The 22,261-nt window shown below is 46.1% G+C and overlaps 1 protein-coding gene across 1 annotated transcript in view; it reads left to right on the plus strand.

Annotated features, from left to right (window-relative positions):
• AMDHD1 (amidohydrolase domain containing 1) overlaps positions 1–22,261 on the plus strand; it is a 426,527-nt gene that overhangs the window by 152,210 nt on the left and 252,056 nt on the right. The window contains exon 4 of the mRNA XM_069629827.1: positions 13,154–13,431. Coding sequence (XP_069485928.1) covers positions 13,154–13,431 — 278 coding nt within the window. The remainder of the gene's footprint in view (positions 1–13,153; positions 13,432–22,261) is intronic.

Below are 22,261 nucleotides of genomic sequence, written 5' to 3' on the forward strand. Positions count from 1 at the left end.
CACCGACCCGCCCCTGTTGCCCAATTGGTCTCGCTGCCCTACCGAGGCTCATGCTGAGGGTGTACTCCTCGCCGATGCTCGGTTCATTGTTTTTTGAGCTGCAAACTTTGTGCCTGATAACATCTTGTGCCTTATTTTAATGGTTGGTCGCATTGAAAGTTGCATTTAATTTCACTTGGTAACACTGCATCATGGCTTGTGAGCCTGTGGATTCTTCCCTCTTCCCATCCTCCCACCCTGCCACCATTGCACAATTTGGTATAGCTGCCCTACGTAGTGGACCCTCCAGGGCACCCCCTGGGCCGTGCAAACCCTGAGGCAAAGGGCAGCTTCTGCAGTAACAGCTCCAGATTATTTGCCAGTGTTTGCCGGTGGAGCCTGCAGTGCAGCTGTCAACCAGCAGCAACTGACAAGGTAAGCAAGGTGCGGGTAGGGGGAACAGCCATTACTTCTCCCTATTAAACTGTCCCACCTCTCTTATTACTCCTTTTACCAAAATGCTTATAGTCTGCTGCACGTTGCCCACAATTGTATGTTGCCATATCGGGCACATAGGTCCTATAAAGGAAGCCAGATTCTGTATTTTTTTGTTGCTTTTTCTGATGTATGTTGAAACCACCCAGGCCTTTTCCCTCTATCCAGGAAACTCGATTCTAGTTGTTTTTGCATTTCGGAGGCAGTTCACATCTAGGCCTTTTCCCTCTATCCAAGATGCTCTAATTGGTATATTGCATCGTCTGCTGTGTTTTGAGCTTAGTCTTTTTCCCTTATCCTGCACACTTGAATCTAGATGGTTGCATTGCTTATGTGTTGACGTTGGGTGTTGTACATTGCAGTTTCTCCTTCCCTGTCTCCCCTGCCCTTCATCTCTCCACGCTCTCCCGCCATGGTGATTTCAATCTCCCCTATCTTCTCTCACTGCTACTCTATCACATATCCTATCTCTCTTTCGATATTTGGAAGGAAAAAGTTCAAGAACGATCTCCTGCTTTCCAAACCAGGCCTGCCCATCGCTCACACCTATGTCAACGCTTCTTCCAGGCAGACTGTCACTGACATCCTCTTTGTCGTTCCCTCTCAGGACCTTTGGATTCCCCATATGGCCTCAGTGCTCTCCCCTTTCTCTTCCTCAACCATTAATGGTGGAACCTGTTGGGAAGTTGAACTGGATGGACCCCAGCCGGCCCATTTCACTGGGGGTCTCCAAACAGCCCTTTAAGATGAGTAGCAGCACCCTCGAGATAGATGGGGATGCAGATTTGTACTCTTGCACCAAATAACTATGACAACTCAATAGTTTAGCAAAGGGAGTCTGTTTAATGACAAGTACAAAAAACGGGAAGTTCAATGAACATCAGCAACCGCTCGATCTTCCTTCTCACTTAAACTCCTCTGCATTTCAGAAAAAACACACTATTTATATCAAAAACTCGTCATCACTGACGCGCAATCTTAAAAACCTAACGTGCAACTTGATTGGTTATAGGAAGGTAACTTTGACATTGGTACTATAACTGTATGTGGTAACAGGGAGAGGGGATTGGATAAGCAATGTCAGGTGGGGCAACTAAGCCCTTCCTTCAAAATGGCCACTGTAAACGTCACTAAAAGTAAGACGTCTCATTGGTTTTAGTTACTATAGGACCCTAGATTACACGGTCCACTATGATTATACTTTTCCACTTACGTCCAGCAGCATGCAGAACAACCAGCCAGGTGCAGGGAGTTAGTCTGCACCCCAGCTTCCCTCCAATTATGTTACAGTCAATCATCACCTCAGTGGTCATGTGTCAATTACTGCTTTGTAGTTTGGCCTCGAGTCTGCTTCTTGGTCTGAGAAAGTTTAAGGAGTATGGGTATGGCAGGGATCCATGCATAGGTGTGAGTCTCATCCCTTCCTGCCTGCCTTGTCACGGGATTTGGACACCGTGAAATCAACCTCTTCTTCATGTATTTTCGTGTATTTGATTTAATTCTGCCAGTCTTCTACCATCTGCGGCTTATCTTGACCTTTCTGAACAGGATACTCTGTTCTTTTTCTCTTTTAATTGTATCCAGTGTTGGCCTTTTCCAGCCCGATACGACCTTGGCTTCTTGGTATGCTTACCTTCAGCTGGGTTTCTCTCTGTCTTAATTCTCGATTTGTTTGCTGCAACACTCTCCTCTTGAGACCTTCTAGTAACCTTTGTTCAATTCTGCTCATGTGCGTAGTGGATTTTTACTCATCTATAAAGTGCTTTTGAGATATATATATATATGTGTAGTTGGCGCTTGCCGCAATCTATTTTACTACTAAGCATAAGCAAGCTTCACGATTTTTTTGCTTCTTGCGGTTTCTTGCATCTGTACACGTTTAAACTAACTGAATATCTTCATCGTGCATATGGCATACGTTTCTGCATCTCGACATCAACTGTTTCACCTTAGGCTCAAGATGTCACTTATCCATGGTATTTAATCTCTTTGTCAGTATTCTTAGGTTATTATATCTTCTATATGTGCGTCAGTCCGATTTATTAGGACGTCGCCATTCGTCTTCCTTTAGTATCTTCTTTGCTTCTTCGGGTATTCCATTCTGACAAACGTCATTTTGTCTTGCCTGTAGATATGGTTTTCTCAATGGGTACCTCAATAAGTGCTGTTACTCTGATAGGCACTGGGCAGGGCCCGACTGCGGCTCTCTGCTGGTTTATCTGTTCTTCACACGTCACATTTTTTGGCGTGAACGTACCTTCCATTACGAAGGGGGTGGCTGGAGTGTGGATGGTGCTTGGCACTTCCTCTTCAAAGTACTCCTGGCATATTTCCCATCCGCTCGGCCGTCATTAATGCCTAATAGAATGGCACTGTCATGGTCCAGGGCTCTCAACACAACCTCCTCCTCCTTGATAGGCATTTTCCATCTCTCATCAACTTCCTCCATTTTTCTGCCACTCTTCCTTCTGGCACCCCTCTGGCCCCTCTGCCACCACCGGCGGGTGTACAACATTCCTTTACCCCTTCTGGGAAGACTTTCAAAAGTGGCAACCAGCTCCATTTAGCTACCCTCAATTCTCGCTCTGTCTTTAATCACTCCTCTGACATCTGCCACCCCCTTGAAGACCTCGATCTTGACGTCCTCGCTCTCACCAAAATGTGGTTCACAGCCAGCTCTGTCGTGAGTTTTGACACACTCCTCCTGGAAGGCTACAAGATCCTCTCTAAGCCCAGGCCTAACCGGTCCAAGGGCAGATTGGCTTTGATCTTTCCTAAGTGGGTCGCTGCTACTATCATACCCACTCGATCCTGCTCCTCCTTCGAAAGCCTCGACTGCAGGCTTGGTGTCCTATCCTCTCACTGACTCCTGCCACCATCTACAGGCACCCTGGTCCGGTCTCCCTCTTCCTCCAAGTGGTCTGACCTCACCTTTTTCTCTCCTGGCCTACACCTCCAAACTTCTCCTCCGCTGAGACTTAAATATTCACCTTGACTATCCCTGATGCGGCCTCTGGACTCTTGCAACCTTTGTGACTGTTTCCCTCCCCATTCTTCCCTCCGGTCCGACACACTCAGCCGGAAACACCTTGGATGCTCTCATCTCAGCATACATCCCCATCTCTAACCCCCTCACTACACCTTTCGCCTGGTCCGAGTATGATCTCATGGGTCCCCCGGCTAAACCCAGCCCACACTGCCAGTCTCATTCTCCGTCAGTCATCGACAGTATGGATTTGTTAGGGAGTGGCGCAGTCACAATATGTTTGGCATCCGGTTTACTCTCACAGGGTTAATAGAGAGAGTCTCCCATTTGTAAAGTCACAAAGGGAAATGCAACCATGGAAAATGGGGCTGAATTGTCTTCAAACCAGGACATATATTGATAACTTAAATAATCAGGTTGCGAGATCCTCACAACAATCCACAGTTTTTGGACATATTTATTTCAATCTGAAAAACCGTGTCTTAAATTATTACAAACTTCCGCTAAGCACGAAAGTGATAACGGACAGATTTCAATATAAAAACATAGGGAAGTGCAGTTGTGCACCCTCATCAGGATGTGCAGGATGAGTACCCTAGTGACAAGCACATGAGAGTATAGGCAGTTGGTGACACAAGTAACTCAGATAAGTGCTGCCCGAGGCTGTTGTTCAACCCGGGTGTGGTTTAAACAAAAACAGTGTACACAACACGAATTAGAAACCTACAAGAAAGGGTATTTTCACAGTTGTGCTACAAGTGATTGACACAGTTGTGTTTCGGCCACAATGGCTTGGTAGAAGCTTGTAGTTGTGGTGGCCTTCATCAGGAGAGACTAGTTGGGAGAGTCTGTCCGTGGGTAAGATCTGTGGGAGGGAGGAGAACTATGAGGATCTCAAAAGGTACATATTCACTTAGGGGTTACTAAATAAAAACTCATTGGTGCTAGAGAAATACACCAGTGGTGTATGGGAAAGCGCAGCTTACCGTCCAACCGGAGTGAGGCGGTATGCTGTCAGCCGACCTAGATGTGATCCTAGGTCTGGTGGTGTGAAAAGATTCACCAGTGGGTGTGGATCGGCCGTGCCGGGAAAACCGGATTCAGACGGCGCTGGGCTTATGATTAGCCATTGATCTAAAGAGGGGGAAACACAAATATATACCCCTATCAGAGCAAAATGGTGACGAGAGGCACAGTTCATGAAACAAGACGTGTCAAAAGTGCAACAGTCTTGTAATATGCAGGAGTCATAAGGCTCTGGGGCCGGCCGGGACATGGCTTGCCTGATTCGCATTCTTTGAGTTCTTGCTGAGTTCACGGCGGCGCTGGAAATGGCTGCCTGCCGTGAATCAGCAGATATGACTGAAAGGGTGGACACGCCCCCTATGTGCTGGGCCAATCCCAGTGGGGGTGTGTGGGGGACTCGTAAAGGTGTCGTATGCATACTATGATAGGCTTCTAGGTGCTGTCACTCAACGGGAGCCATCCCGTGTTTGGGGTGTATGCATCCAGTGTGGAGTAGAACAAAGAAACTACACTGGGATGTATTGTGGGAAAGGTAGTCCCTGAAAAAAGCACGGGTGATAGGTGAGAGAGGCGAGCAAGCCCGCTTGTCAGGTGCTCGTGTGAATCATCATGACAGTGTGGTCACTTGAGGTGGGAGGGGGACAATAATAACACAATCAGTGACTTTGGGTTTTTATGTATCTATAGGCATGTCATTCTGGGAGAAAAAACACTGAAGCAAACTGAACATGCACGTGTCTGTTTCTTACACAAGTATATTGACGTCCATATTTTGCAGCAACAGTAGAACAAACGCAGATTCTTGCTGCACAAGTGTGTGAACAAATCAAACACATAAAAACATTTTTGTTGTATTTTTTCTATACATTTGTGAACACAAAACAAACCTATTGTTGGCAAGAAACCAAAGTATGGTGTGCGGTTGGTAAAAAGCAGGTATTAGGGTCCCACACTCTGGGTACTAGTCATGGTTCTAGGTATGGGGTGATGGGATAAGAGTGGCATCTGTATGCAGGATAAAATACTCCCCAATGGCTCTATAGGGCCCCAAGTCTGGGGGAGGTAGGTGGCTGGCAGGGATGAGAAAAAAACCTTGTACGAGAGTGGGGACTCGTCCCAGAAGTGTTTCCACTCTACTGTGATATTGAGTCCATTCTTTACAGTATCCAGTCTATGGACCCACTTCTGCTCTAGTCTGGTGAGAGCGAGATTGATATCTCCTCCTCGTTTATGCGGTGTTAGTTTCTGGAGGACGGTCCATGTACACTGTTCATGTGTGTGTCCTTTTTTGGCGAAGTGCTCAACCAAAGGCTTGTCTTGAACTGAGTTATTGAGGCAGGATCTATGCTCATTAATCCTCTGTTTCACGGGCCTTATTGTTTTGCCAATGTATATGAGATCACATGGGCATCTGATGACATAAATGACGTACTTGCTCTCGCAGTTCGTGTGATTTCTCATTGTCCATTTGAAGTTTTTGTGGCTGAAAGTTTTGCTGGTCTTGGTGTATCTACAGGCTATGCAGTGGCCGCAGCTGTAATGTCAAATGACCGGTGGTAGGTTCCATAGCGTGGGTTCTGTTTTTGCTGGTTCAAGGAGGGTGTGCACTAAGGTGTCCCTGAGGTTTTTATTTTTCTTGAAGGTGAAAATGTGTTTTTTTGGAGAGACTCCCTTCATTCTTAACGAGATGCCAGTGTTTATTGATGGTGGTCTTGATAAGATTACTCACAGGGTTAAATGTGGTCACACAGACTGTTCTGTCTGTCGGATCTTTGATCTTGGTGGTGAGGCAGATGGTGCGGTCCGTGTTGGCAGCTCTTTTCTTAGCGGATTTTATGGACTTCTTGGGGTATCCTCTTTCAGCAAGACGTGTTTGTAGCTGTGAGGCATGTTGTTCGAACTTGTCTCTCTCGGTGCAGTTCCTGAGTATACAAAGGATTTGTCCATGGGGCAGGTTGTATTTAAGACCCTGGGGGTGGTAACTTGTAAAATGCAGTAGGCTGTTCCTATCCGTGGGTTTGTGGAAAAGTTTGGTTTTTAGCTGGTTTCCAGAACGATAGATATGTAGGTCTAAGAAATTAATGGCCTGGAAATTCCATTCGATGGTGAAATTGATGTGTGCGTTCCGTTGGTTAAGCCACGAGTGAAATGCTGTCAAGGCTTCTTTGCTTCCTTCCCAAATCAGAAGGACATCGTCAATGTACCGCAACCAGATTTTGATGTGATCTCTGTACGGGTTGTTTTCATGGTATATGTGGTCGTCTTCATATTGGGCCATATATAGATTGGCCACATCTGGTGCGAACGTTGCGCCCATACTCACGCATTTGACTTGCTGATATATTTGCTTTTCAAACAGGAAGAAGTTTTCTGACATAGCCAGGCGGATACATTCAAGAATGAAGTTGGTGGGTGTTGAAGTAACGTCTGTTCTTTTGTTTAGGCATTTTGCGAGTGCTGTTAATCCTTTGCTTTGTGGAATAGAGGTGTATAAGGCCTCGACATCCATGGTGACTAGGATGGAGTTAGGTGTCAAATCAACTGTTTGTAGAATTTTGATTGTTTCTGTGCTGTCCTTAATGTAAGACTTTATTTGGCCCACAAATGGTTTCAAAAAATGGTCCGTGTAGAGGGACAAAGGTTCCAGTAGGGAGTCACAAGCGGAGACGATAGGCCGCCCTGGTGGTCTAGTGGCATGCTTGTGGATCTTGGGAAGGATATAGAAGGCTGGTATCCTTGGGCGTATTTTCTTGAGAAACCTGTGCTCATCCTCGCAAATCCACCCTTGGTCTTCTGCGTGCTTGGTTAGACTGCTAATCTTGTCTTGTAGCCTTTGGGTAGGATCTCCATGGAGTTTTTTGTAGGAGTTGGTGTCTGCTAGCAATCGCAGGCATTCGTTGTTATATTCTGTAGTATTCATGATGACAATCCCACCGCCTTTGTCAGCTGGCTTGATTGCGATCGATCTGTCCATGTTCAGTGTGTTAAGTGCTGCTCATTCTTCTTTACTCAGATTTTCTTGGTAGAAGTTTTTGCGTGTGAGGCTGGTGGTCACAGTTTGGGTTACTATTTTTTCGAAAGTATCGAATTCATCCGGGATGGTGTGTGCGGGCGGCATGAAGGCCGATTTTGGTTTGAGGCCACTGGTGTTCTCACGTGGTGCCTCTGGGTCCTGTGGGATGATATTTTCCAAATCTCTTTTTTCAGGTAAGTATATTTCGAAGAAATATTTCAGTCTTAAGGTGCGAAAGAATTTCTTGAGTTCTGCCTCAGTCTTGAAAATGTCTGCTTTGGTGGCAGGGACGAAAGAAAAACCTCTCTGTAGGAGGGTTTGTTCTGGATTGTTCAAAATTCTAGATGATAGATTGAAGATAGGGATGGTAGTCAAGGTTGATTGGAATACCACTGGCGTGTCTGCATGTACTGGCCCGCCTGCTGTGGTCGCCTTCTTGGTCTGCCCCGTTGGCCTCCCCTTTGAAAAAAAGGGTGTTGGGGAGGAGGTCCTGCAGACTTGTTTCCACCTGGGGGTTTAGGGGGCCCCCGCTCGATGATCCAGAGCTACCAGAGAAATTGACTATGCGGTTCCGTCTATTGTAGTTAGTTTTCTGTTGTTGTTGAAGGTTGCTATAGTACATTTCTTTTAGATAAGGGTAAGTTTTTTCTTCGGTGTATTGTGCAAGATCTTTCCTGAATTTCTGCACTTTTCGGTCTACAGTTATCTGTTTAAACTTAGCCACTTCCTCTTCAAGTTTCTCTAGTTTGTTTTTTGCTTCTGTCATGGCGGTATCCTTGCTGAATTTTTTCTCAAGCTCAGCTAGTTCTTCGCCCTGCTTTTTGCATTCCTCTTCCGCTGTGTCGATTATGAGGATGACCCAATCTCTGCTGCATTTGTTGCCAACCCCACTGAAGTTGATCTTGAACTTGGGATTGTCCATAAAGACACGGGGGATGTTCTTGACTTGTAGTCCCTCAGGTATAACTCCGGCCTTTAAATATTCAAGCATGAAGGTGCCATGCATCTCAGTGCGAATGAGTTTCTTCTTTTTTTGATGTATGAGGTCTAAGTCATCTTTATTGGAGCCTTGTGCTATTGCTCCTCCTTCTGAACCGAAGGCTGATGTAGTGCCTAACAATTTTTGAAAGTATTCATCTGTGTAGGACACAATATTTACTTTATCCATCGTTGGTGGGTGTAGGAGTATGGGTGTTAGTGTATACTCCAATCGAAAAAAATGGCCCTACAACCACGGGTTGTACTGACTAGCAGAAAAAATAAAGGGCGCCTGGCGGAGTCCTGATATGCCCAGTAGGGTACATATATTGATAACAAAAATAATCAGGATGCAAGATCCTCACAACAATCCACAGTTTTTGGGTATATTTATTTCAATCTCAAAAACCAGTGTCTTAAATTATTACAAACTTTCGCTAAGCACGAAAGCGAAAACGGACAGATTTCAATATAAAAACATAGGGAAGTGCAGTTGTGCACCCTCATCAGGATGTGGAGGATGAGTACCCTAGTGACAAGCAGATGAGAGTATAGGCAGTTGGTGACACAAGTAACTCAGATAAGTGCTGCCCGAGGCTGTTCTTCAACCAGGGTGTGGTTTAAACAAAAACAGTGTACACAACACGAAATTAGAAACATACAACAAAGGGTATTTTCACAGTTGTGCCACAAGTGATCGACACAGTTGTGTTTCGGCCACAATGGCTTGGTAGAAGCTTGTAGTTGTGGTGGCCTTCATCAGGAGAGACTAGTTCGGAGAGTCTGTCCGTGGGTAAGATCTGTGGGACGGAGGAGAACTATGAGGATCTCAAAAGGTACATATTCACTTAGGGGTTACGAAATAACAGCTCATTGGTGCTAGAGAAATACACCGGTGGTGTATGGGAAAGCGCAGCTTACCGTCCAACCGGAGTGAGGGGATATGCTGTCAAAGGCGTGAGCATGGGCGCAACGTTCGCACCAGATGTGGCCAATCTATATATGGCCCAATATGAAGACGACCGCATATACCATGAAACAACACGTACAGAGATCACATCAAAATCTGGCGGCGGTACATTGACGATGTCCTTCTGATTTGGGAAGGAAGCAAAGAAGCCTTGACAGCATTTCACTCGTGGCTTAACCAACAGAACGCACACATCAATTTCACCATCAAATGGGATTTCCAGGCCATTCATTTCTTAGACCTACATATCTATCGTTCTGGAAAGCAGCTAAAAACCGAACTTTTCCGCAAACCCACGGATAGGAACAGCCTACTGCATTTTACAAGTTACCACCCCCAGGGTCTTAAATACAACCTGCCCTATGGACAATTCCTTCGTATACGCAGGAACTGCACCGAGAGAGACAAGTTCGAACATGTCTCACAGCTACAAACACGTCTTGCTGAAAGAGGATACCCCAAGAAGTCCATAAAATCCGCTAAGAAAAGAGCTGCCAACACGGACCACACCATCTGCCTCACCACCAAGATCAAAGATCCGACAGACAGTACAGTCTGTGTGACCACATTTAACCATGTGAGTAATCTTATCAAGACCACCATCAACAAACACTGGCATCTCGTTAAGAATGAAGGGAGTCTCTCCAAAAAACCACTTTTCGCCTTCAAGAAAAATAAAAACCTCAGGGACACCTTAGTGCACACCTTCCTTGAACCAGCAAAAACAGAACCCACGCTATGGAACCTACCACCGGTCATTGGACATTACAGCTGCGGCCACTGCGTAGCCTGTATATACACCAAGACCAGCAAAACTTTCAGCCATAAAAACTTCAAATGGACAATGAGAAATCACACGAACTGCGAGAGCAAGTACGTCATTCATGTCATCAGATGCCCATGTGATCTCATATACATTGGCAAAACAATTAGGCCAGTGAAACAGAGGATTAATGAGCATAGATCCTGCCTCAAAAACTCAGTTCAAGACAAGCCTTTGGTTGAGCACTTCGCCAAAAAAGGACACACACATGAACAGTTTACATGGACCGTCCTCCAGCAACTAACACCGCATAAACGAGGAGGAGATATCAATCTCGCTCTCACCAGACTAGAGCAGAAGTGGGTCCACAGACTGGATACTTTAAAGAATGAACTCAATATTACAGTAGAGTGGAAACACTTCTGGGACTAGTCCCCACTCTCGTACAAGGTTTTTTCTCATCCCTGCCAGCCACCTACCTCCCCCAGACTTGGGGCCCTATAGAGCCATTGGGGAGTATTTTATCCTGCATACAGATGCCACTCTTATCCCGTCACCCCATACCTAGAACCATGACTAGTACCCCGGGCGTGGGACCCTAATACCTCCTTTTTACCAACCGCACACCATACTTTGGTTTCTTGCCAACAATAGGTTGGTTTTGTTTTCACAAATGTATAGAAAAAATGCAACAAAAAATGTTTTTATGCGTTCGATTTGTTCACACACTTGTGCAGCAAGAATCTGTGTGTGTTCTACTGTTGCTGCAAAATATGGACGTGAATATACTTGTGTAAGAAACAGACACGTGCATGTTCAGTTTGCTTCAGTGTTTTTTCTCCCAGAATGACATGCGTATAGATACATAAAAACCCAAAGTCACTGATTGTGGTATTAGTGTCCCCCTCCCACCTCACGTGACCACACTGTCATGATGATTCACATGAGCCCCTGACAAGCGGGCTTGCTCGCCTCTTTCACCTATCACCCGTGCATTTTTCAGGGACTACCTTTCCCACAATACATCCCAGTGTAGTTTCTTTGTTCTACTCCACACTGGATGCATACACCCCAAACACGGGATGGCTCCCGTTGAGTGACAGCACCTAGAAGCCTAGCATAGTATGCATACAACACCTTTACGAGTCCCCCACAAACCCCCACTGGGATTGGCCCAGCACATAGGGGGCGTGCCCACCCTTTCAGTCATATCTGCTGATTCACGGCAGGCAGCCATTATCAGCGCTGCCGTGAACTCAGCAAGAACTCAAAGAATGCGAATCAGGTAAGCCATGTCCCGGCCGGCCCCAGAGCCTTATGACTCCTGCATATTACAAGACTGTTGCACTTTTGACACGTTTTGTTTCATGAACTGTGCCTCTCGTCACCATTTTGCTCTGATAGGGGTATATATTTGTTTTTCCCCCTCTTTAGATCAATGGCTAATCATAAGCCCAGCGCCGTCTGAATCCGGTTTTCCCGGCACGGCCGATCCACACCCACTGGTGAATCTTTTGACGCCACCAGACCTAGGATCACATCTAGATCGGCTGACAGCATACCGCCTCACTCCGGTTGGACGGTAAGCTGCGCTTTCCCATACACCACCAGTATATTTCTCTAGCACCAATGAGCTGTTATTTAGTAACCCCTAAGTGAATATGTACCTTTTGAGATCCTCATAGTTCTCCTCCCTCCCACAGATCTTACCCACGGACAGACTCTCCCAACTAGTCTCTCCTGATGAAGGCCACCTCAACTACAAGCTTCTACCAAGCCATTGTGGCCGAAACACAACTGTGTTGATCACTTGTGGAACAACTGTGAAAATACCCTTTGTTGTATGTTTCTAATTTTGTGTTGTGTACACTGTTTTTGTTTAAACCACACCCGGGTTGAAGAACAGCCTCGGCCAGCACTTATCTGAGTTACTTGTGTCACCAACTGCCTATACTCTCATGTGCTTGTCACTAGGGTACTCATCCTGCACATCCTGATGAGGGTGCACAACTGCACTTCCCTATGTGTTTATATTGAAATCTGTCCGTTATCGCTTTCGTGCTTAGCGAAAGTTTGTAATAATTTAAGACACTGGTTTTTGAGATTGAAATAAATATGTCCAAAAACTGTGGATTGTTGTGAGGATCTCGCATCCTGATTATTTTTGTTATCAATATGTGTACCCTCCTGGGCATATCAGGACTCCGCCAGGCGCCCTTTATTTTTTCTTCAAACCAGGACAGACCAGATCTCATCAGTGCTCATAACTTTTATTCACCCACTTGCATTTGTAGAGCTACAGCTGAAGAATGGGAAAAGATTGTGTGCCAATAGTATTCCTCACTGGGGCAGGTCCTGGCTGTTTGGGTGCGCACCATGACAAAGAAATGGGGCTTGCCCTCTTAATTTCCATGCCATATCTCTAAGCAGGCCATGACCTACTTTTAGGCAGGTTACCCAAAAGTGAATTGTGATTAGACATTAACCTTGTGAATGCAATTATGCATTTCCTCACTTTCAGACGCACAAAAAGCCTAGATTCTGCAAACCGACCCACCAGTGTATTTGCAATATTGAGTGTTGGAGGCATGCAATAGGGAATCTGTACAGGTCTTCTTCCCACTCCGATACCCCTCTGAACTATTGGTTTTGCTGCTGTTGTGAAGAGGGCATACCAGCAACCCTTTGGGCCCAGTGGTGCAAGGAAGCCTTCCTAATCAGAGGCACTGCTTTAGCCATATGTCGATGCATGTCACTGGGGGACAGAAGTATAAAGGGCACCTTGTCATACTTTGCCGGCCTCATTCTCCCATTTTGTGTTATGCCATTGCTTAGCATTAACCAGCAGTTTTCCTGTACAACGCTGTAGATAATTGGCAAGTTGTAGTCGTCTGCTTAACCTTAAAATAGTTCTGAACTCATGGACCATGTTTTCTGCCTCAGCTTGCAGGTGCCACATACATGGACATTCACCAGGCTGGAGGAGGAATCCATTTTACTGTTGAACGCACCCAGAACGCATCGGAGGAGGAGCTCTTCAGCAGCTTCAAGCACCGCCTGCTGCGTATGCTCAGGGCAGGGACCACCTTGGTGGAATGCAAAAGTGGATACGGTTTACACCTGGACACTGAGCTGAAGATGCTGAGAGTGATTGAACGTGCTCGACGTGAAGTGGACATCTGCGTTTCTTCTACTTACTGCGGAGCGCATTCGGTGCCCAAGTAAGGCGACCTATTTCTTCTAATATAGAGTATGCAAAGCAACTATTTGCATCTTAACAGTGTGAAGGGGAAACAAAACTGCAAACCCTTCAGAACATCTGCTGCTCTTTAAGATGTGAAGAGCCAGGAATGAAAGACGGACACAGAGAAGTCATATTTGTGATTATAGACTTTTGTCAAATTCTAAGGGTTTGGAAAATGCCTCACTGTCCCGTCCCTACTTCTAAGAGGTATTTTCCTACCTCAAACACAACTAAGGGCCTGTCCAATGTCAAGAGGTCCAAAGCAAAACTGTCCTGTGTCCGAAATCCTATCCTTCCCCTCATATTCTAAAGTAACTCTAATGTATAAAGGGATAATTTCGTTATTCTTGAAAGGTGCACAAATGTTCAAGGTCAAAGAAAATATTAAGGTTCTCCAACACAAAAGTTTCCAATTTATAAGGTTCACAGTTCCTGGGAATGGCGCCCCTCCCGATGTTTCTGTTCAGTGCTTCTCACAATCCAATAGCCACAGCACTTCCTTGGAGGTTTCTTAGTAAATAACAAAACACCTTGTTTTCCCACACAGTTTTAGATGTCAATTACAGCTGTACATAAAACCTGGTGTTTTCCGCTTCAATCCTTCTTTGCTCTGCAGCTCGAGTTTTACCTGGCATACTCCTGTGCCAGGACTTCTTTAGATGTCTGCTTTGGCCTGGTATACTCTCCTGCCAGATCTTTTAACCTGCTGCACTTCGCACACACACAAACTTGCAGACTTGTGCTTAATGTGTACTCATAGACTTGTGCTTTGCCTGGTATACTCTCCTGTAAGGGCTTTTAACATGTTTTACTTTATACACACTTGCTGGTTTATGTAATTGCAAATGTTTACGAGGTGAGGGTTTTCCTTTCTCCCCCTTTTAACCTGTCTTGATCTTTGCTCCCCTTGGTTACGGGTCCCAGACTTGTAACTCTCACAGCTTTGCAAAAGTTCACGAGGTGAGGGTTTTTTCTTTCTCCCTCCTTTAACCTCTCAGGCTTTGCTTTTCCTTTCATTCAATTCTCCATTAGTGTCCTTTGGTTTCATTGCGGAGGCGCCCCGGTGTCTCCCTCTTTCTCTCCATGACTCACCGGCTTTCTGAAGCACTCCTTAGGTCACTCATGGTAAACCAGGGCTGGCGTCTCGGTGCTCGGCCTCCAGCTTGCGGGTCCACTGTCGTCCCTCACCGGCCTACGCATCCTTTGTGGTTCCTGCCTTGTGTCTAAGCCTCTCTCTGTGTTCCTGGGGCTGAGGCACTCTTCTCCGTTGCCCACGGCCGCTGACCAGACTTGCCTTCTGTCTGACATGGTCTCAGCGGGGCACTTGGGTTATCGCAGCCTTCCTCCTTCTGCTTTGAGCCGGTCGGCCCCATGGACTTCTCCACAGCGGCTCACCAGTCCATCCTTCATCCTCAAGCGAACGCGGGTCGCCCAAGTAGCTTCTCTCTACTTCATTCAGATTCTGCTTTTTAAATCTCCCGGCACCTGTCAAGCACTTGTGACTACTGTAGCACATTCTACAGTTATCAGCATTGTGTATCTGCATTAATCCCTTTAGCCGCCTCGTCTCAGTATTTTGATAAGTAGGGGAATGTTGTTCTTTTCTGCGTTTTCTGTCTGCATGATACTGGAAGAGGTCTTTAACAGGTTTTAAGGATAATGGTAGGGAACTTTTACAATAAGCCATAACGGCTTGGCATAGAGAGGGAAATTCCCTAAAAGGGAAAGGGAGTTATGTGCCTTAACCTGGCGATGCCACACTATCTCTCTGAGCGTCACCTCCCCCAGGGAAAGAAGTGATGACATTGCCATATTCATCACAAAGATCACAAAGTGAGATTACTATATTTATTGAAACATTAAAATATGCATGACAATATAGCATAAATATAGAAGCAGTTAGTCTGCATTGAATACAGTAGTTATTCACTGTGACTGTTTAGTTACATGGATTTGCCCTACTCTTCCTCCTGTTAATTAGATTTTATTAACAGTTGTCCTGGCAGACGTCTCTAAAAGTGGTGAACTCAGGCTGAGCAACCTTGTCTCCAAATTGTAATAATGAAGGTGCGTGCAAGGTTTCATACATTCTCTCTCCACCAACATTATATGCATCTCCCAGCTCAGCCTTGCAGCCTAGTGGAATAGTGAGAACACCACCAGCTCGCAGGTAGTTTGTTTCTACACTGTGCCACGTTCCATTGAAGGAGTCCACAGATGATGTCATGGCTGTGTACTGAGATGCTATACACCTCCCTCGCTTGGGAACTCTGAAACCCTCATGACAAATAATAAATTACCATGTTTAACAAGATCGGCAAGACAATATTATTTTTGCAGACTTTGATCCTGTGAAATGTTTCAGATTTTGTCATCTTTTGTGGCAGTGGAAAATCGGGAGCATTTCACGGATTTGAGCGGTTCACTGAGCTTGGTTATACTCCTCTGTACTTCGTATTGGAGTTTAACATGCACCTTTTCCCCACCAGAGTGAGTGAAAGGAACATGGTGAGTACCATACAGAACCGAAGCAAGTAAATCCACAGTATTGCCACACAAGTGAAGGGGGAGAGTTATGTGGTTGTGAGGCCACAGGGTTACATTCAATAGTATATTTCCTGTTCTTAATATCCGTAAAGTAAATCTGCATATTACTGTGGTCTCACCTTGAATCCTTATTATTTTGTGTTTGGTTTGTGTCATATAGCCTAAATGAATAGACCTTAACACAACAAAAAACAAAACCATACATGCATAACAATATTCACCATTTCTAATAAGATCAATTCATCATAAAACAACATAAGAAAGAATTCAATTTACAAAAAACCCAACTGCTTCAGATTGCAATATAAAGCAATTACTAAGGATCTAGAACAATGATCTAAATCAAATTGCTTCCATAGAAATTCTTTTGGGTTGAATTAAATTTCCCATTGCCAAAAGTGCCATTTCTCAGATAGCTAGTTTTGGTTAATCAAGCAGTAAGTGTCTTAAAGATTCAGACTGTAGATTGAAGTAACAGCAATTGGGGCCGCTCAGATCTTCCATGCAAACATATTTTCCGTAGTTGGCAAAATATTTAAACGGAAGCGCTGAATGGTTCGAGCAAACTTTCAAGGTGAATGTAAACCCCAATTTCCGATTACTCATATTTAGATCTTTATATCCTTAATAACAATTTAATTTATCACGTTTGAACCCAATCATTCTGCCATCATTTATTTTTCACCAGCAGAGTGTTATTTGCAGCATCTTCCATACCGCATGAAATATTATTTAAAGGTATCCTAGAGGATTGAACAAAAGAATTCTCAACCCGTGCCTTATTTCTACCCATCTTTACAATAGATTGGGTTTGGTGGCGGTAGGTAGAAGTTCAAACCAAGTTGGATTTTCTTCCCAAACGCCTTTCGTATTTAAGGAAACCATAACCATCTCATGTCTTATAATAGTCATTGGTACAGCTTTAGCAAGACCCAGAGTGTCTTTCCACAAAAGGCCTTCAGTATAATCATAATTGTACTCATTCAGCTGGTGATGCACTTCTAGTCTGTAATAAATTACCGGAATCACTTTGGATTCATAAAATGTCACTAATGATTTGATGGAGAACTATTCATAGCGACTATGAAGAGACTTCATTTGGCAAAGCATACGTTTTGCCGTTATATGTTCAATTAATTGCATCTTCATCTTTTTACCATATATGTTCAAACCCAAATATTTTATATTACGGACGTCTTCTATAATCTGTGAGTTTAGTCTCCAACTTGCACTGACCTTTCTACGGCCAGCATTAAGCCCCAATATTTATGATTTTATGGGAATTATTATTTAAACATTTTTAGCTGCATACTGTCAAAAAGCCTCCAAGAGGTGTAAAATTCCCATTTTGCAGCAATCCAGAAGCAGGTGTCTTTCGCTTAAGAGAGCCAAAACAATTTGTAACCAAACACAGAAGAAGAGACAAAGACTGAGTCAGCGAGTTCTTCCCCATTATCTGATAAGTACAGATTAGAGTGGCGCCAGGACACAACCCTTGCGCAATCCGTTACACGTAGCAATGGGTATGGTTGTATTACCTTGCTGACTAAGTTTCACTCTGAAATTTGTGTGTGAATGCAAATGAATCACAATTGTCAGTAAGTTGGATCGGAAAACACCATTTCTTTAATTTGGACCACAGCAGCATTCTCTGAATTTTGTCAAAAGCCATTGTTAAATAAATGGATGCAACATAGATTTCACAGGTGCGCTTTTGCTAGGTGGTCTGCTGTAAATAGTCTATAGTAAGACCTTCTCTGTTAGTCCCAATGCCCTATCTAAACCCAACTTGATTCGGTTTTAGAACTCCAGCATGGGACGCCCAGGCGGAAAGCTCAACCAGTACAAGAAATTCAAATATTTTTGCGTCTGTGTCTTGGAGAGCTATCAGCCTGTAATTAAGCGGGTTGCATTTGTCCTTTTTAAGAATTGTTGTTATGGCTATATACCAAGTTGAGGGAAAGTTCTGCTGGTTTCAGATCGATTTAAACACCTTGTATAGAAGAGAAGCCCAAAACGTGGGGTCCAGTTTAAGAATCCCATTACAAAGACAGTTTGGCCCCGGAGCTCTGGACTGACTAGCACTGCGGATTATCCTTTCAATATCCATACAATTGAAATCCCATGCATCGCCCTTCCTTACATATGAGCTGGATTCAGCACTAGGGGAATATAATTGGAAAATGTAACCTATCCAGTCATCCTCAGGAATTGGATTTTCCTGTAATTCAATTTGGGGATTATTTTTTCGCATTTATCTACCTCTAGAAGCTCTTGTCCGAATTTTGCAGAATGCTGTATAGCATACGTTCCCCTGCCCTTTAACTAGTGAGTTTAAAACAAAATGTAAAGCAATAAGAGTAGCCTCATTTGCAACCCTCTTTGGCTGTGCTGGCTCAGATTTCCTAAATTGATGCTATAATTCACGATCACTTGGCCCTACTCCATCCGTTCTTGTGTATCAAATATTGCTGGTGTCACAGAAATTGCACTCATCGTGAGGTCACTCACGGAATACATAGATTGTGTTTGGATAACCTGCTGCACGGGGACTGGACGAAGCATGCATGGATTATTATTACCTTCAAAGTTAACCAAACAGGTTAATGATGCGTCGGCAATACACAACTCTCCCAAACGGACGCTGCAGCCTTTAGTGATTTTTCTTTTCATCAATGTTGATGACAAAGTGCAATCGTTTGGAGCAGGTGATGTAATCTGGATGTTTGCAGGGTCAATAACAGAGCTAGATGGAAAGTGAGATGATTGGCGACAATGTGGCATGGGAGTAATAGGCAAATTAGATGAACACGAAGGTCGCCCAACTGCTGAACTGGGCTTTCCGTTCCCTTCTCGGGATCACAAACGTAATCCGTTTCAATAGCCCGCAGATCATCACGCAAGCTGGTACTCCGCAAGTAATACATTAACAAAACGTCATAGTAATTAAAGGTATTTGCTTACTGTTCACTGAAGCTCAGCCGAAGCCGCTTCCGACACTTGTCACACACTTTGAGGTAGAGTTTGAATGACAATCCGGTGCAGGCTTTGGAAGGGCCAGTTCACCAGTATTCATAAGCAGGAGCACACGTTATCTGCTAACTGCACGGCAAGTGCATTTTTTTTCTCAATTTTCCTTTGTTCTCTTTGTTCTTTTTAATGGATGTGAACGGATTCTTTAACCAAAACACGATTTAAAAAAAAAAAAAACTACACAGTGTGGCGCTGCCCCTTTAGGGGACGCGCACGTGGCGGCGTGACTTTGCACACTGCCGCGTGCAGCATAAATAAAGGAGGCGTTCCCGGCCGCGTTAGTGCGACCGGGAAGCCCGAGCAGAGCGGACATCTCCGTGTGAGTCTGTTGTGCTTGGGGGCTTACGGGCATCGCAAGTGGGGGTCATGGGACACCCACAACAGTGGCGACGAGGTCAGTGGAATGCCTGGGCCCGGCGGTGAAAGTCACGTCAATTTTTCGTCTTGAAGCAGAGATTGTTGAGGTTTTTGTTTCATGCCGTAGGCAGGTGGCCATCTTGGATTTCGGCCGTGGACACTCACTGTGCTCCGGTTTGCACGGTGAGAGGCATCTAGGCCAGATTTTTGGATAATCTGTTAGCAGGCAGTTGCACCTGCACATCCATGCCCGAATTTCAGATTTTTGTTGATTTTTGGGCTTCCTACGTCGAGGAAAAGCGAGGGGAAGGGCTGAAATGGCTGGGCCTGCTTAGCCCAGAATCTCCTTGGCTTAATGGTACTGCTGCAGCAGTACTGCTCATCCTCTTCATCATCATAACAAGCTGCTGCAGCTGGGGACTTCCATATTCTTCATCCTCTTCATCATCATGTCTAGCTTCTGTGTCTGTGCATGAGACTCTCTGTGGGGGTGGATTATCTGCCATCATCTTCTTCACTGCCAGGTTGGACTTTGCACTGCACTGTGCTGTGGTGGTGGGAGTGAGTTGCGGCCCCCAAGATCCACGCTGGGGGTGCCTGTGCGCTCAAGCCCATGAACGGGCCTGGTGATCAAGACGGTGGGCAGCCAGCTGATCAACAGCAGCCTCCTCAGGACGGTGGGCAGCCAACAGTTCAACAGCAGCCTCCTCAGGCCCTAGCAGGAGTTCAGGCTCCACTACCTCCGGCGCCACCAGCGGCACAACCGTTTGTTCAACCACCACCTCCTGTCATGGCCCAAGCACGAGCCCCAGCGGCTTTACAGCCTATTCTTGAGTTCGATGTCTCAGGCCCACCATCCAGCCTGGGGCCCAGATGGAAAAGGTGGGTGGACTGCCTCGACATGTATTTCAGGGCCACAACAGTGACTGACGATGACAGCATGTTGGCGACCATGCTGTATTGGGCAGGACCGGCGGTGCAGGAGATCTTCGAGTCGCTACAACCAGCGGATGGCACCTATGCGGCGGCAAAGACAGCCCTCCAGGCTCATTTTCTGCCCAAATGAGACCCAGAAGGAAGATGAGACCCTGGACACTTTTTATGGCCGCCTCAGGCGCCTGTCGCTGGCATGTGCATGGGGCGATGCAGAGGACATGATACGAACAATGCTCATCCAGGCATGCTCCTCCGGCAAGCTGATACGGCAAGTGCTAAGAGAGCCGGGCACCACGTTGCCCCGCATCCTTGAGCTGGGACGCTGCCATGAAGTGTCCGAGGCTCGGGCAGCCAGGAGGAGGCTGGATCACGTCCGGTCAAGACCAAGGAGGTGTGTGCCATGTGGCGAGGTGGAAGAGGCATCAGACGACCTGGTTCTGGACTCCATGACAGAGCTGGTGAGTCCTGTCAGAAGTGTGGGTACCACCTACCCCACCCAGCTGAGTGTCCTGCGGCTGGAAGAACATGTGGAAGGTGTGGTCTGCCGGATCACTTTTCCCGAGTGTGCAAGGCAGCCCTGCCTGTGATGGTGCCAAGAGGCACGGTTCGGTCCGGGTTCCTTTGTCAGAATCGCCCGCCGAACGTAGCTCAGGTGGACCAGGGCGAAGAGGGTGCCCCGGTGGAAGAAGTGGAGGAAGAAGAGGAAGAGAACATTTTCTTCGTCTCCAGTTTGGGGGCCCTCAAATCGAAGAACCGGCGACAACCGAGGTGTGTGGTGGTCAACAAGTCACCAGTCCCAGTCCTCGTGGACACAGGTGCGTCGGTCAATGTAATGGCCCTTGGGCACTACGATGCCATGGACATGCCTCCCAAGCTGGTCACACCGAGAGTCCGCATCTTTGCCTTCGGAGGCCTGGAACCCATCCCGCTCGACGGTGCCTTCGTGGCGGAGGTGGAGCATGATGGCTCACAGATCACTGCTCGCTTCTATGTGACGCCGGTAAGCACGAACACTCTCCTGAGCTGCGCTGTGGCCGAGGCCCTCGGCATCGTCAGTTTTGCCTATTCTGTGTATCTTGAGGACATCAGCGACCTACCAGACAAGTACTCCGCTCCGTTCAATGGGATTGGACAGATGGCTGGTGACCCGGTGAGGTTGCACATAGACGAATCCGTGCAGCCCATTGCCCTGAAACATCGCAGGGTACCCTTTCATCTCCGAGAGCAGGTGGACAAAGAGCTGGACAATCTTGTTAATCTCGACATCATCGAGAAGGTGGAGGGTCCAACTCCCTGGGTGTCCCCGATTGTCCTGGCAAGGAAACCTAAGCAACCTTACTCTGTCCGCATCTGTGTCGATATGAGGCTGCCTAACAAAGCCATTAAAAGGGAGAGACATCTTACCCGAACGATCGACGACATCATTGCAGAAGTGCAGGGTGCTCGATTCTTCTCCAAGCTGGACCTTCGGGCGGGCTACCATCAGGTGGTCTTACACCCTGAATCAAGATACATCACGACGTTCACCACCCACTGTGGACTCTACCGCTATAAGAGACTTAGTTTCGGCGTGTCCTCGGCAGCAGAGGTATTCCAGAATATCATCCGGGGCGCCCTCGCAGACCTAGAGGGCGTTTTGAACATCAGCGATGATATCCTGGTGTTCGCCAGGACTGAGGTTGACCACCTGCAGAGGCTGGCAAGGACATTTGAGAGACTGCAGTTGTTGGGTCTCACCCTACACAGGGAGAAATGTGAGTTTCTGTGCCCGTCCATGGAGTTATTTGGCTTTGTTTGCAAAGAGGGAGGTGTGTCGCCGGATCCCAGGAAGGTCCAGGACATTAAAAAGGGCACAACCACCCGCGTCAGTGTCCGATGTGAGAAGTTTCCTCGGCATGGTTACTTACTGCGGACATTTTATCCAGAACCTCGCC

The sequence above is a fragment of the Ambystoma mexicanum genome, chromosome 12, assembly GCF_040938575.1.
Source record: "Ambystoma mexicanum isolate Mex_15411 chromosome 12, UKY_AmexF1_1, whole genome shotgun sequence".
Classification (NCBI taxonomy): domain Eukaryota; kingdom Metazoa; phylum Chordata; class Amphibia; order Caudata; family Ambystomatidae; genus Ambystoma; species Ambystoma mexicanum.